Source organism: Anabas testudineus, chromosome 5 (genome assembly GCF_900324465.2).
Source record: "Anabas testudineus chromosome 5, fAnaTes1.2, whole genome shotgun sequence".
Taxonomy (NCBI): Eukaryota; Metazoa; Chordata; class Actinopteri; order Anabantiformes; family Anabantidae; genus Anabas; species Anabas testudineus.
In genome coordinates, this window is record NC_046614.1 from 11,857,946 (window position 1) to 11,873,527 (window position 15,582).

At 38.8% G+C, this 15,582-nt stretch overlaps 4 protein-coding genes across 5 annotated transcripts in view; 2 read left to right on the plus strand and 2 right to left on the minus strand.

Moving 5' to 3' along the window:
- Window positions 1–878: 878 nt before the first annotated feature.
- On the plus strand, window positions 879–3,580 carry LOC113154768 (methyltransferase-like protein 7A). The gene is made up of 2 exons (XM_026349135.2): window positions 879–1,499; window positions 2,915–3,580. Exons 1-2 carry the CDS (start codon window positions 1,005–1,007, stop codon window positions 3,146–3,148), a joined length of 729 nt encoding a protein of 242 aa, XP_026204920.1. The 5' UTR covers window positions 879–1,004; the 3' UTR covers window positions 3,149–3,580.
- A 102-nt stretch (window positions 3,581–3,682) lies between these two features.
- LOC113154769 (methyltransferase-like protein 7A) lies at window positions 3,683–5,017 on the plus strand. The gene is made up of 2 exons (XM_026349136.1): window positions 3,683–4,447; window positions 4,775–5,017. Exons 1-2 carry the CDS (start codon window positions 3,950–3,952, stop codon window positions 5,009–5,011), a joined length of 735 nt encoding a protein of 244 aa, XP_026204921.1. The 5' UTR covers window positions 3,683–3,949; the 3' UTR covers window positions 5,012–5,017.
- Window positions 5,018–5,345: 328 nt separating this feature from the next.
- Window positions 5,346–10,207, minus strand: atf1 (activating transcription factor 1). Of its 2 annotated transcripts, XM_026349479.1 has the most exons (8): window positions 10,040–10,207; window positions 9,103–9,206; window positions 8,116–8,238; window positions 7,869–7,966; window positions 7,650–7,783; window positions 7,194–7,376; window positions 6,709–6,862; window positions 5,346–6,188 (listed from the first exon to the last, which is right to left on the minus strand). In XM_026349479.1, the coding sequence occupies exons 2-8, from the start codon at window positions 9,199–9,201 to the stop codon at window positions 6,044–6,046; spliced, it is 936 nt and encodes a 311-aa protein (XP_026205264.1). In that variant the 5' UTR covers window positions 9,202–9,206; window positions 10,040–10,207; the 3' UTR covers window positions 5,346–6,043. The 2 variants fall into 2 exon arrangements, with proteins under 2 accessions (XP_026205264.1, XP_026205265.1); XM_026349480.1 differs by lacking the exon at window positions 9,103–9,206.
- Window positions 10,208–12,005: 1,798 nt separating this feature from the next.
- dip2bb (disco-interacting protein 2 homolog Bb) overlaps window positions 12,006–15,582 on the minus strand; it is a 31,889-nt gene continuing 28,312 nt past the window's right edge. The window contains exons 34-38 of the mRNA XM_026349475.1: window positions 15,391–15,448; window positions 15,207–15,281; window positions 14,935–15,109; window positions 14,681–14,804; window positions 12,006–14,276 (exon numbers count right to left, since the gene is read on the minus strand). Of these exons, the coding sequence (XP_026205260.1) occupies window positions 14,024–14,276; window positions 14,681–14,804; window positions 14,935–15,109; window positions 15,207–15,281; window positions 15,391–15,448 (685 nt within the window). The 3' untranslated portion in view covers window positions 12,006–14,023. The remainder of the gene's footprint in view (window positions 14,277–14,680; window positions 14,805–14,934; window positions 15,110–15,206; window positions 15,282–15,390; window positions 15,449–15,582) is intronic.

Sequence of the window (15,582 nt, forward strand, 5' to 3'; positions counted from 1 at the left end):
CTGGGTTTTTCATTCAATAAACTCTGACGTCAGTTGCAGAATAACAAATCTCTGCTTCACAGTGTGGAGGCTTTTTTTCCTCAAGTATGTTGCTGCACGCACTTTGACCTGGTCTTACTTCTTCCAGCATGTTCCGCAGCCTGTGTGGTACTACTTTGGTAATGGATGTGAGGTCAAACTAGAAACATGTGGAGGCAGCTGAATTCTCTGAAATCAAACTGAGACACATTGAACCTCCGCTCATGTTCATGATGAAACCACACATTATAGGTTACGCTGTAAACTAGATGTCACCAGTAATGGAAATAGCACCAAACCATGTAGTATTTTTGTATTTTTTATCTTTTTTTACATCTTGCATAGACAGCACAGAATAAAAATACTGTATGCATTTTAACAGAATATACAGTATATATATGGATTTGACTTTAACATTTACTAGTGGAGATCAAAGCGTTACGCCAGTGATGATTTAGGTAGGTGAACATTATGTAATCATTTATTTTCTTTTATGGTTGTGAAATCAGGGGGGAGTTGATCAAAGTATCAAAAGAGTCAAATTACATCAACCATGAAGCAGTATTGTAAAATAGACGTGAAGACCTCATAGGGGGTGAATACTTTTTAATGGTACTGAACTTGTAGTAAAGGTAAATGTTGGATGATCAGGTTATTGCCTCCAAAGGTGGTTCCACTAAATGTACACCTTAATAAAATATTGTTACCAAGACTTTAATAAAGTAAAGATCAAATTTCATGACTGACTGATTTATACAGAAAACCAGGAAACTGCAAATAGTTCACTGTATATATGTGATCCACTTATAAATCACTAACAAACAAGTTATCAGCTTTATTTTGAAAATTCACATCGGACGTCCGATCCAAGCTCATCTGCTTTTATTTTGAAGATTTCCGCTCTACTTCAGGCTAATTTCTAGTGGGTAATGTAACAGGTCTGTGTCCACACTGATGGGAGCAAACGAAGGTCCGCGGCCGCAAAAATGACCTTTCTGATGAGGATCTGTTGTTTAGTCGTTAATGTGTTTTGTTTGCCTCTTCATCTGATCCACGCCGTCGGGCTGTATGAAACGTACAGACGTGTATTCCCGTTTTGGATGAACCGGATTTCTATAGGTTACAACAAGAAAATGCACGACAAGAAGAAGGAACTGTTCCTCAGTCTCTCGGAGTTCAGGAAGTCTGGTGGACATCTCACTATTTTGGAGATTGGCTGCGGCACAGGCGCAAACTTTACGTTTTATCCTCCCGGTTGCAAAGTGATCTGCACCGACCCAAACCCTCACTTTGAGAAGTATCTGAAGGAAAGCATGGAGCAGAATGACCACCTGACATATGAGAAGTTTGTGGTGGCCTCTGGAGAGGACTTGGGAACAGTCGAGGATGAATCAGTAGATGTTGTTGTCTGCACCCTGGTGCTCTGCTCTGTCAACAACATACCGCAAACTCTGCGTGAGGTTCACCGCATACTGCGTCCAGTAAGTCGATCACTTATTACTCAAGTAAACATTAGTCCATGTTAGAACATGGGGGGGGGAGGAACACCTTGATTTGGAGCAAGAGCAACTTGGATAATAATTTACCACTGGAAATAAAACTGAGTCACTGGACAAACAGCAAGTTGAAATGTTACTTGATCATAGAGAAAAGAGAGATGTTGTTATTTTCACACTGAACTAGTTCCAGATACTTAAAGTGTCTGTTGTAACCTATTAACTAAGAATATGTAGGTTACTGTTGTTTTCAGTAATATTTAACAGGGCTAGTGGCTCTGTTGATACAACTGGAGACAAATTCTGTTAGAAACACGCCTGGACAAAAGGCAACATCTGAAAATCTTTGGAAAGGAAAATAGTCTGAGATATCAACAAGAATCTTGAGATCTCTGCCAAGATGATTTCAAGGTACACTGTGGATCAGCATCATGCGGGGGTTTGAGGTCACCCTCTTAAAAAAAAACTCCATTACTCACACTGTTTTCAGTTGTGAGACCCAGAGGTTACACTGCTTGACTATTAATTAAGTGTAAAGGACTAGTGATTTAACCTTTCATTTCTGCTTCTTGTTTTAACTCAGATTATCAGGAAAATATCTTAATCACACATAGTGGAGATATTGTCTTTGTTCTTTTGGAAGCACCGTTTTTTGGTTATGGTAATTTCAGAGGAAAAGTTAAAGGTTTTGTTTAATTTCATAAATGGGGCAAATGAGTTTGAGCTTATCTGTAAATGCACCTCTATGACCTCTAGGCAGCGGTCTGGCCCACTAATCCAATGTGCCTGCATTAAACTAGATCACAATCAAGAAGCTGAGATGCTATTCAACAACAACTTTTTAGAGGGAAGAAATACGCACAATAAATGGACAATGTTAATATTTCTTTTAACCTTGTTGGTGGATATTCAACTCTTGAAGAGAGGGACAGTGTTAATGAAGAGGAAACAGAGTTATGCAGTGCAGGATGTGGTCAGACTACATCAGCAAGAACAGTCCACTGACAGTTACATAGAGTAGGGTATTATTGGTAGAGCTGCAGTGCATCAACCTGTGCTGTCTGGGTTGCAAACATTATTATGTTTGTATGTCTAGCAGTTCAACATCAGGTTCACTCACTGTTACTGTGGTAAATATAAATAAATCTTTGTTCTAAAACATTTGTGCCTCATCTCTGTACTTTTTATACAAAGGTTTTCTGGTTCTTACTGTAGGAGCGTTTTGCACCTTGTAGTACAGCCTATATATTTCGTTCTGTCTTGTCTCATATTCACATGTTGATGTTTGGTTTTACCTTACATTTTAAATGTAAAAATACATGTGCAAACTATTGAAACCATTTTTCGCTAAGGGGAAAAAGAATTACTATCTATTGACTTAACAAATCTCTGCTTTGCAGGGTGGAGCCTTCTTTTTCCTCGAGCATGTTGCTGCAGACGCCTCGACTTGGTCTTACTTCTTCCAGCATGTGCTGCAGCCTCCGTGGTACTACTTTGGCGATGGATGTGAGGTCACCAGGGAAACGTGGAAACATGTGGAGGCAGCTGGATTCTCTGAAGTCAAACTGAGACACATTGAAGCTCCACTCACGTTCATGATCAAACCGCACATCATAGGCTACGCTGTAAAATAGATGTTCTCTGATTAACTTTGCAGAAAGTCTCCCCCGCTTAATGATATGATTCGTCAGCAATCACAGAAAAAACACCAGTTGACACTAATTGTATTTTTGTACTGTAATAAAAAACTTTAGAATTTAGTTTTGGAGAAACACCTCACATAGATGCATACAATATTTGCAAATTGAATGCATATTAGATTACATGAAATATATATATATCTTTGTTTCATCTTATACCCCTTCACTTTTTATCCTTCAGTCATTATCTCTGAGTTCCTTGCTGATAAACCTATATGATATTGTCATTGGGAATATCTGTCTATCAGTGTGCTGGATGTAATTGTACCTTCAATGACGTGACAGTTGTGTCATTAAATACACGTATGTTGTGTCACTATAGTGCCTAACCTGTGTAAAAAAATAATAAAAAGTATTCAGCCCCTTGGAAGTTGTCACATTTTGTGTTTTAACATTAACATTGAATCATAGTTAATTTCATTCGGCTTTTCACACTTCACACTTTTATGTAAAAGTGACACATCATGACAAACTTTTTTTATTTCTAGTGACCTTCGGTAGAAAACATTTCTACAAAGTAATCTAAAGTTACTGTATAATAACTTACAGCCTGATGAGTGATTGCTTAACTTGTCAGTGTCCAAGTCTGAACTCCTGCTCTCTGTCATACAAACTACGGTGTGTTTGCGCCACCGTGCGGTGAAAGAGCGACACTGACGCTCGGGTATTAAGACGTAATCTTCTGATCCTCTAAAGCTGCCTGTGTTCATATATCTTCTGTCACCCCAGAGGAACATGAAGAACCTCCTCATGAAATTATGCAGACTGCTTTGCTTAGCACTGGCTTTGCCTTTACATCTAATGGAGCTCGTCGGCCTGTTCGGCATGTACAAGTACGTGTTCCCATCCCTCGCCTACAATAACGCATTTTCCTACAACGATAAAATGCACGACACGAAGAGAGACCTTTTCCGAAACGTGGGCAAATTTGCAACCCCTGGCGGCACACTTCATCTGCTGGAAATCGGCTGTGGCAGCGGGGCAAACTTCAGCTTCTACCCGTACGGCTGCACCGTGATCTGCAGCGACCCCAACCCGCACTTCGAGAAGTACCTGCGGAGGAGCATGGACGCAAATAAGCATCTGACTTACGAAGGGTTCGTAGTTGCCTCTGGAGAGGACATGAAGGAGATAAAGGACGAGTCTGTGGACGTCGTGGTGTGCACCTTGGTCCTGTGCTCTGTCCGGGATGTGCAGCGGGTGCTGAAGGAGGTCCGACGCATCCTCAAAACAGTGGGTCTCCATGTGCTGCCTTCAAGTGCTGCAGGAAATACGTTGTTGTTGCATTTCTGTGACATGACATGAGCACAGTGTGAATTTGGCTCGAACATAAATTGAATTACAAATGTGCAGCAATACAATATTTTCCTCAGATTTGTAATGGAGTAAAAGTAACTAAGTAATTTGAATTATCATCACATTCCTTTCATAAAGGTGATTTTACAATTGCATTTAGTTCAGTATTACCACAACCAAATAAAAATTTGTCAACACACTGTACACTTGTCTTTTATTGTGCCCAGTTTGACATTAAAAATGCTTTTGCCATCTTTCTAACAGGGTGGAGGCTTCTACTTTTTGGAACATGTAGTCTCAGACCCCTCGTCCTGGACATACTTCTTCCAGTGTGTGCTGGAGCCTCTGTGGTACTATCTTGCGGATGGATGCATGATTACCAGAGCAACATGGGAAGATCTAGAAGCAGCTGGTTTCTGTGAACTTCATTTAAAACACATTGAGGCTCCAGAGGTTACTGCAGTTCTAAGGCCACATATCATGGGATATGCCATTAAATGAGGGCAGGAGAGAATGAACTGACTTTATTTTGCTACTTATGAGTGTTGAAAGTATCCAATCTCTTGATTTTGTGAATTTCTATATTTGATATTTTTATTGTTGACTCCTATAAACCACGTGTACCAACATTTTCAATAATCTACCAAAATTCAGCTTGCAGGTTTCATCTTATGAAGCACATTGAATCTAAATAAATTCACCACAGCATAGAATAAAAAATATCAGAGTGGCCAAAGGGTTTATAAAGCACTGCATGAAGTTACATTGTGTGCACTCCTCCAGGTGTAGATCTGTTTTCAATTACAATGAACAAAAATACATCAGCCACAACGCATAGAGTGAAAATATATTTATTTTCTTACAGAATCAGCAACATTTTATACACCGTTTGTTCTCCTTCCCTTCCCTCCCAAGATGTACATAATAAATATTACCTGGACACTGTGCTTTTTCCCTGATTGTCTAAGTAACTGCCAAGAAACAACCGAATAACCACGCTGAATGTCATCTTTTCTGTTACCCTTTATATTCCATTGCACAAAAATAAGGAATGACAACTGTAACATCTCCTTATGGGGAAATGGGAATTGCTGGTTCACAAAATAATCATGAAATATGTCTGTGTAGTAATTATACAGTCACAATTCTGTAGATGCTGTTAGAAGATTTTAAATGAATATCTAACAGCAGCATTTTAAAAACAAGAGAAAAAAAAGAAAGGGATACATTTAGAAACTGAGACTCAAAGTTAAAGCTCACAATTTCAAACTTCCCAGTATTAAAAATGTACACAACTATAAATGTTATAGCATTAGCATTAAAAAAACAGCAGGTGGAAAATGGCCTATTTCTTTATTTGTTGAGTAAATCTCACTGCCATCACAAGTCACTTTAATATCAAACAGAGTAAAAAAAATTGGAGGATTTCAGCCTGAAATGAAGTGTTCCCAGAAACCCTGTCATGTCCAAATGGCTGAGCTGTGCCACTGCCACATTATGTCTCATCTCCTCCTTGACCTCTATTCAAACAGGTTATCCTGTTTTAACACAATAAAGGTCTTTTAATGTTTTCAGTTCTTCAATCAAAGTCTTGTTTTGGTTCTCAAGAACGGCTACACGGTTTTCTAGGCATTTAACATATTCCTTTTTCTTCCGCCGACATTCGCGGGCTGCTTCTCTGAAAGAGGGAAACATGTACAGTTAGTCCAAGGATTAAGAAATGAGTGTAGTCATAGTCAATGACAATTTGTCACTATCATAATATTAAAATATATACCTAGACAGAGAATGTTCTCTGTAATGCTGCCCTTATTTTCTGTCATATGTCACACTTATTAAAATTAAAACGTGCAAGTAACAAATATATTTTAGATTGAATATTCTTAATTTTAAACAAAAGGCTTTTTTAAGAGCACCACAAAATGACATAATGCACTTTTTTAAATCATTATTCTTCATTCTATTCAGTATTCAACACCCAGCTTAACAAGTGATCAATTCAAAACAATAAAAGCAATGCCCATCGTTCTATATCTGGATTTAACCACAATTACTTGAATTGGGAAATAAAACTGACAACATTATTTATCAAAACTTACAGCTTAATTATAAAAACATACTGTTTTATATTTCAGTATCAATGTTCGGGAAATTGTAGGCATGTTTAGTGTCACTAACCAGGAATAAATTGCACTTACCTATTTTTCGCAAGCCTGATTTCTCTCTTCATAGTTGGATCATCACTCTTACTCTGAGACAGTCCCACAGAAGAGGTCATAACTACAGTCTGAGGCATGGAGCTGGATGTTGGCGCAGTGCGGATCTGGTATGTTTGCACCTCTCCTCCTGCACCTGAGAGAAACACAAAAAAGCATTCAAAAAGGCTTACTTGTGCCTTATGATCTCATCAGAGCCCATGAGGATATGATAGACAAGTAATTTCAAGTGACCATGACGTCATGCACTTATGAGAGGCACTAACTAATAATAAACAATGAAGATATTCTTCTAAAAATCTAGATCCTTCCTTTATATCAAGTCTGTAATCGAATCATCTTTTTGGCGGTAAGGCACCTAGACATAAAGCTGCGTGCCAGCTGTTTATAGGTCATACATCATGAGCACATAAATCTGACTTGAAAATTCAGGTGTGTTTTGTCAAAATATCCCATGTTTTCCTCACCTTGTACAACAACCTGGTTGCTAGGTACCAGTATCTGCTGGCCATCAGGTGTCTGGGCATACTGAAGGATGGTGGTGCCTTGCTGGGCTCCACCAGAATTGGCCATGGCTACAGCCTGTAGTCCCTGAAGGCTTTCGGACCCTGGATTTGCCAGCTGGATTGTGCCATTAGCATTTATGGTAACTTAAAAAAACAAACAAACAAAAACACAGATGTCATCCACTCCAACTGGCTAGATTTTTGTTCTGGACATTTGCAAAGTCACTGTACTCCATTAATAACTTTGGCCAATAGCTGTATTCAAATCATCTTATTGGATGGCAGTATTAGTAATTCACCATTCAAAACAATCACGATTTCTATTTTCTTAAGTATTAGCTATGTGGTCGACAGATAAATAACATTTACAAAGACATGCTCTTTTACTCTGAACATAATAAAAGGAAAAGTTCATACTGTACTGGCCGCTGGTGGTCTGGTAGATTGGGGCAGTGGGCACTGTAACACCTGTCACTCCTGTGGACACTGGGCTGTTATCCTTTCCCTCAATGTGTGTCACTTCCTCAGATGAAAGCTCATTAAGGATTTTTCTAATAAGTGAGAAGAGGCTCCTTGTATTACTATTTATCAAAGACTACATTTAAATATCAGTTTTTAGTGTTTTTTGTTTTTTACCTGTATGAAGGCCGTCTTGCCAGTATTTCTCTGGTCTGTTGGGTTGTCGCTCCACTGTCTGATGAGTCTTGTGAATCTTCACTATCTGTACCTTGGGCCTAGAATGTGACAGGTGAATTAACAAATTCATACAAGTAATGGCATAGAATACCATGATTACTGTTTACAAGAAACTAAGGCGAATAATTAACAGAGGCTATCATTTAACATTCATAAACACAGTGCCAAGAAGATTAGTTGGTCTCACCTGTGCAGTCTGCACCTGAGGGGATTGAATGACTGACGACTGTGCAGACTGGATCACTCCTTGAACCTGAAACTGACCCCCTGGCAGTTGTACAACAGCAACAGAAGAACCACCCAGAGACATCTAAAAACACAATTTTAAATTACATATTGCTAAATAAATTTAATACAATAAATGTGAACAGTAGATTTTAAAACAGTAAAATGTCTTAATAGAGTCTATGCACTGGATAATCTTCAGTTTCAATAGCATGTACATTACACTTATGATAGAATGCCAATAGTCCCAAAAATAGTCCCAGTGAAAATCTTAGTAACTGGACATTATTTATACAGACACCAGGGCTTGTTTTTCAAATATAAGCTACATTTGCTTTGAGTACCACAAACATAGACCAATTCTCCACCTTTAAAAGCTGGATGTCTCACAAAACCAGAACTATCTATATAAGGAACATGTGGCAAGGTTGGTATTTTGGTTACGGTAACACTATTTTTAGAAAGCGAGTAAAGAGCCTGTCAAACTCTGTAAGACCTCTTTTGATACAAAATGAACAGAAGAGTCTTTTGTTTAAAACTTCATTTTATTTTTATTTTACCAAGATAAGTATGACTACTTCTTCTGCGTTATTTTAAATTACTTCATATTTGATGTATTGTTAATTTCCTTATTTTAATTGAAAGTGTTCTTTCTTAACTTTGCAGCAAGCTGACAAAATAAGAGCTGTGGAAGCTTATTGTTCAACGCGACTGTTTTGGTAGTTCCATGTTAAATTTGAAGCCATGAAGCTAAGAGTTGCAATACACTACAAGAGTAGCTGGTGTTAATAAGCCACTAGTGTAACCTTTCAGTATGGCATATATGCACATACAAGTGGAGTTAGTAGTATTACCTGTATTAACAGTGCAAGCGCTACTGTGGCACTATATAGCAGTATTTATGGTATTTATGGTTTTACTTATATTTTGAAATACATCTATTAGTTACCTGTTGGGCTATCTGTGAGAACTGAGAGGATGTGATGGTAGTGGGAATGGTGGCAGTCTGTGATTCAGTGCCATTGCTGCCCTGCTGTACTTCTTCCATAGTAACTGGGGACAAATAAATCAATATTTTAGTTTTACAGTAGCTTTAATAATATATAATATAATACAGCAGCAGCGTGGCGGGATTGCCTGCCTGTAATGTGCTGCTACTTGCCCGGCTGTGGCCTGTGCCTGCGCTTTTCCCACAACATTTGGCGATATAAGTCTTCGAGACCAGTGCGGAACAGACCAACGCCAAATGAAATCACAGTTTCCTACTTTAGGTTAGCTAGCAAACCATTTCTCCTAAAGTTAGTTAGCTTAAAACTAACCTAAAACTTGACTTCCTCTATGTTTCAACCGTGTTACCCAATGCAACTAACGTTAAGAGGGAGTTACGGAACATAGTTGGGCCCGATATTCAATATCTGTTCACTCTTTTCTCCAATAAAGCAGCTAAATGCTAATATTTGCAAAGTGTCCAACTTTATCGCAGCTAACTCGCAGCGTGCCCTGTAGCACGGTGCTGCTAGAACGTTCGATTTCACCAACGTTACCGTTGCTAGTTAACGGCAGCTAACAGTCACTTAAACGGACGTTAACCGCTTTAAACCGTCAACAACAACCGTGTTAAAGCTGCGAGCGGGACAAGTTTCGCTGCTCGAGTTCACAGGATGGAGGAGCTTTTTGTCTCAGTGAGTAAATATGTGTAACTCTGTCACTGGCACGCAAGTTACCGCGTCAATAGACGTCAGCGATACGGGGAGCCATTAAGCTAACTACACCTTCCCTTTTCGTAGAACGGCGAGGAGTTGACGAAGCAACCGCCGCCATTACCGCAACGGCGGAGCAGACAGCCAGAGGCGCACGGAATTATTGCTCAGCCAGCCAGAATTTACCTTTTCAAAAGCCGCGTAACTGCTCTTGTTCACAGCGTGGACTTCGTGCAATTCGTGTATATACTTTGACACAGTGGACACCTTGAAAAGTTACTTAGCAGCAGCTGCTAACAGCTAAAAATACAAAGATGTCAGCTAAAAAATAGCTGAACACTTTTTTTTTTTTTTTCCCCAAAGGAAATGGGCGGTGCCGCTCAGACTTGTTACGTAATAGCTTCTTCAGGCTTTGTGATTGGCGGACGCGGGAAAGGTTGAAGTTGTCACTGGTGCGCTGCTGTGAGTGTCTGAATTAAAGTCGCTGTTTACTTCACTGCGTCTGGAGTTAGATTGTCAATGTAATCACAAAGTGATCACAAAGTTGTTAAGTGAGATGCATTATTATAGATTACACAACACTGAATTATGTACGGAAATGTGGCTTTTCCTTGACCAGCTTTACAATGGTGCTTCACAATAATCCATTAGTAATAATAATCTATACTATATATATATATATATATATATATATATATATATATTATAAGGTGCAAATCTGCATAAAGTGTACTTTTACATCAGGCTTTGCAAAATTTTATTTAAAGTAATACTTAAAATGCCTTTAGTTCTACAGCCACTTTTCAAATCGACATCAAAAGGTCTGAATAGCTTTCCATCACCACTACTTAGATGCCAGCCTCTTGAAACAACACCGGTGAATTAGTGATCATATTACCAACGATCCGGTACTCCAGTAATTGATGTTTTGGAGGACCTTTCTGTCTGTTATTTCTACAATAGCCTCAACCTTCAATTGGTCCAAATTTATTTGTTTGACATTTGTGTAGATTACTTGATTTGATTTGTTTTACCACAGTGTTGGTTGTCCTTGTCAGCAACCAATATGCAGAGTCCTAAAAGCTTCCTATGGTTCAGTGCACATAACTTAGCTGTAAACAAAATAAAAAGTTATTTATTTTTATAAATACCACCAGAGAATACCACTTCTTCCACTGAATTAACCTATTTTGTAACAAATAATATTTTTTTCTGTCCATTATGACACACAAGCAGGCCTCGATTGCAAGGATGTAGATTGTAAAATAATCAAGGCTATGGCACAACATTGGAGTCATTTTCAATTCTTTTGAATAAGCACACACCTTAAATGATTAAATGCTTTTGTTTATTCTGTATTACTTTTACATAAAGTATAAAACAAAGTAAACAAACCAAAATAGAAAATAAGTGAGAAAAATGGTAAGGGGTGTACCACCTTGATTTCTTAACCATAGAGTTAGAACACCTCCCTAGAATTAAAGAGTTGTCAGTGGATCACACCCTCAGGGAGTGGTTGAGAATCCACTAAATAATATACAACATACCAAGAGTGCATACACAAAATATTGATAGAACAACTCAAGAAAGATTCAGTGTTAAGTACACTACTGGTTAAATTTCATTAGTCCTCACTTCTTCGTTAAAAAAAAGTATAAGCATGTATAATTCACCAGACTGTGCAAGCTTTGAAATTAAATTGCACCGTCTTTGGGATTGCATAGTGTGTAAAACTCTGACAGAGAGAAAGAGTGGAAACCAAAAGAAGCCCTTGTAGACTTCGCAGCAAAGCAGGTAGATGGTAAATGGGCACTGGTTTTTACTAACTCTCTTTTTGCTCATTTGTTTTGCCGGATCCGTGATGATTACAAAGAAATTTACCTCCACAAACGTTTACTTTTTATTTTGTATGGATAGTATTCACAGATTGCACCAAGGGACCATTCGGTCCATCCCTGTGTTATGAGTTTTGTTCCCTGAAAATATACAGATATATATATCTATGCCCCCCACTTGCGCCTTCGAGATGAGATGTGTCTCCAGCTTCTTCTTGTGCTTGGCTGAGTCATGCAAACATTCTGCTGAAACCTTTTGATGCAACAGTAAAGCTAAGATAAAAGTGAAGTGCTGTTACTCTTTTTTTCTAGGTGGACTCAAAATCAAGCGCAATATTACTAAAATTATGAACACGTTTAACATAACACCAAATGCGGATAGTCAAATCAATAACTCAAATTTTGAGTCCATCCAGTAGAAATCTACTGTTAGTACCACCAGTGCAAAGTGCAGTAATTCAATCACTCATATTCCTGTTTACCTTGAAATAATCAAACGTCTTTCTGATATTGTGTTTGGCATGATCGAAAATTATGAGGGGATAATAGCAAAAGTCCAAAAATATCAAAAAACTATTTACATGTTGACATTAAGGGTCATCACTGAAATACAGTACAATTCAGTACAGAGAACCTATAAATTATGGCGAGGAGCACAAAGAAAGCACAAGATTGCAGAAAACCAAAATACATTTAGTAACAACATCTTGATGCAAATCATTTGTACCTTTTCCTCACACAATTATTTACTTGCCAATCAAAGATGTTTCAGATGTGGCTCAGATTCGCAACAGCATTCACAAGTACTTATAACTTACTTATAACTCCAGTGAATGAACACAGATTATAAACCAGATACATGAAGACTTGCCTCTACTGACTACAGACTTACAGTACCAACAACAATCTTGTTGGAATTCAAAGTAATTTTTTACAGTTGAACAAAGTACAGTGGTAATGAATGTTAGCTTAATCAGTTCCTTTTTTCCGTTTACATTTTTACATGGTAGGCTGAAAACAGTCATGGTATTTGATTTAGCCTTTTTCTTATGTGGGTGGGAGTGTGGTGGTGTTTTATAGTGGCCGACAGGAAACGTTCCTGGCATTAACAGTGATAGCCTTTCTGGTAAACTCTAAAAGCTCCTCAAGCAAGATTCCTCAGAAATATATATATATTTATTTTATATATCTAGCTCCTGAACCACTACTTATAATGCCTCATTGTTATAATAAAATAGACAATTTTTTGTGAAAGTGCAATGTTACATCTATCCTGACTAACAATGCCTTGACCTCCATTATACAACTAATACCTGTATTCCACATCAAAAGTACTGTAATCTTATTTACAATCTTCTTTCTGCTACTGTTATCCTCTCACAGCTAGATCATCCAGAAAGCATCAACTGAGAGAGATGAGTCGAGCGTTCATAAATTTGTATAATTAAAATATCTATACAGTAGCATACAGTATCTAAAATACAAAGAGGCCTTTGTAGATACAGTACAGAATATGACCTCTTTCCTCTTTTATTTTGATCCCTTTGGATATCTCTTAGGATTTCCACTACTAGTCAAAACCAAAGAAGAATAAAGAGTCATTAATAACAGATTCATTAAAAATTAAGATAGGAATGCATGGCTGGTTTTATAAGGCAGGAGATACGTCAGGACAGGGAAATCTATTTGGCTTCATTGTCATGGGACAAAATCATCTTCCTAAATAAAATTCACAGACTACACTGGCTACTATGGTTTTCTGTCATGCGCCCTCTTTTACTCATTCGTAGTAGTGAGAAGTGACAAGGGCCAAGGGCTCAGCATGTGCACATGTGTGTGTTTGTCTAAAAGCCGCATGTAAAAATATTTCAAGTTGTTGATTTAAGTTTAGTAGCTGTTGAAATCTGTGGAGACACCAAAGGGAAAGTGTTTTAAAAGGTCTGTGGTGAGTACAGATAAAGAAGATGGATATTCACAAAGAGATTAATATACAGTAGTATTTGTTTTAAAATAGGTCTTGCATGTGTCAACCTTTCCCCAAAAGTGCAACAGGAACTCTTTTGTTCTTCGCAGGACTTTGCAATATGCAGGAAATGTTACTTCTGCAAAATTCTACCTATAAAACACAGTGAATAGCTCCAAACACGGCAGGTCCAGTCACAGACATGCAGTGGCCGAGATATGCTGGTGTCACACAGGTCTGGGTGGCAGTACACGTGGTTCATGCTTTTCCTTTTCACCATCTGCCAAGCCAGCAGCCAAATGCAGGGGATGGTGGAGCTGAAGCATCCAGGCTGCGAATGATGACTAAACAAGCCCAAACCACCACAACCCCTCACATGTTGTAAGCAACATAGATGGGATCTAACTGGTCAGCCAGGAAGGAATCACGGAGGTGCATGCGCTGCTTCTCCCCCCTGGAGTTGATCGGTATAACCCCGGGGTCCACAATAACCACCACACCCACTATGAGGTGGTGCTCCTCCAGTACCACATTGGTTATCAGAGGCACCAGGTCCAGCGCATCCTGCTCAGAACCACAGAGCTCTGACACCACCACCAGCAGGTTGGTCCATGTAAACACAGCACTGTGAGGAACAAGGACAGGGCGACTGAGAGTCAAGTTCAATCCCACAAGCAATGATAAATTATGTTTTGAAATATGATTGTTTGTTCTGGCTATGTAATCATAGTAACATGCACATAATGTGATTGTAAGAAAATGTTCCAAACTAACTCTCTGCAAGCATATTTGCCACAAAGTGTTCCTTTAAAACCGATTTCCATGACTTCACACCTTGTAAAGACAGCACAAATGTTTCTTTGTCTGTGTTTTTGCTCCCACAAAATTACAGACAAATAAAAGGGGCTTGGTTCTTGGTCATGGAATAATTGTTATGATGTCAAAATGCTGAACGAAAGCTAACAGCCAATGTGTGTGTGTGTGTGTTTGTGTGTAGAATTAGAAAATGTATATCAAGAGCATCCTCACCTCTCAGCAATACTGCGGTGAGCTCGGGACACTGAGGTTTCAATGTCGATGGGGTGGTAACGCAGTCCTCTTAGTTCCAAGGTCTCATCTAGCGAGCCCACCACAAAGAGAGCGTCATGTCGATCTGAGTGAGGAGATACAGGAAACATAATCAACCCAGTTACGCAGAGGAAAATGTCCATTAGAGGGTGTCGTATGGTGCTAATCTCATCTAGTTTCAAATCTATGTGTTAGTCAGGTGCTATAGTATTTACCCCCACTGGCATCCAACAGATCGGTTCTCTTCACAAAACCCAAGTATCCAGTTCTAGCCCATAAAGTCTGTGGATCTCCAAAGCTGAGTTTGGTGTTGAAGTGGTCTGCCTGCAGACTCTCCTCTCCATAGATGGTGTAGTAGCCACTGGCATTGTGAGGGCTGTTTACCCAGATCTAAGTAAGAGAAGAATTTACTCACAGTAACAGTAACTCAAGATGCTGTCATGTTGCCATCTTAAAAGGAGAGAACCTATTTAGAACTTCCTCTCACCTCTCCCAGATGAGAATCACCAAGCGGGCCTCTGGTCTCTGGATTAACAATTATCACCCGCACTCCTGGCAGTATCTGAATATAAAAATAAACGTATAAGGCACTGAGTGATTCAATATAAACATGCCTTTAACTTAACATGTCATAGATGGATTCCACGTCGCTGGAATTTGGGACACCTCACCTTTCCAGACTCCATTAGAGGGAGACTTTGAGGTGCTCCTCTCTCCACCAGCCTCACCCTGAAATAGCCACCAACACATGTAAATGTATGCAGGCATGTGCAGTTAGACATAGTTTGAACTCTTTAATGTTCTTGCAAATCTTTTTCCTTTTTTATATCCACATCTTTTGCCATTTGGGTATTTGAGTGTGG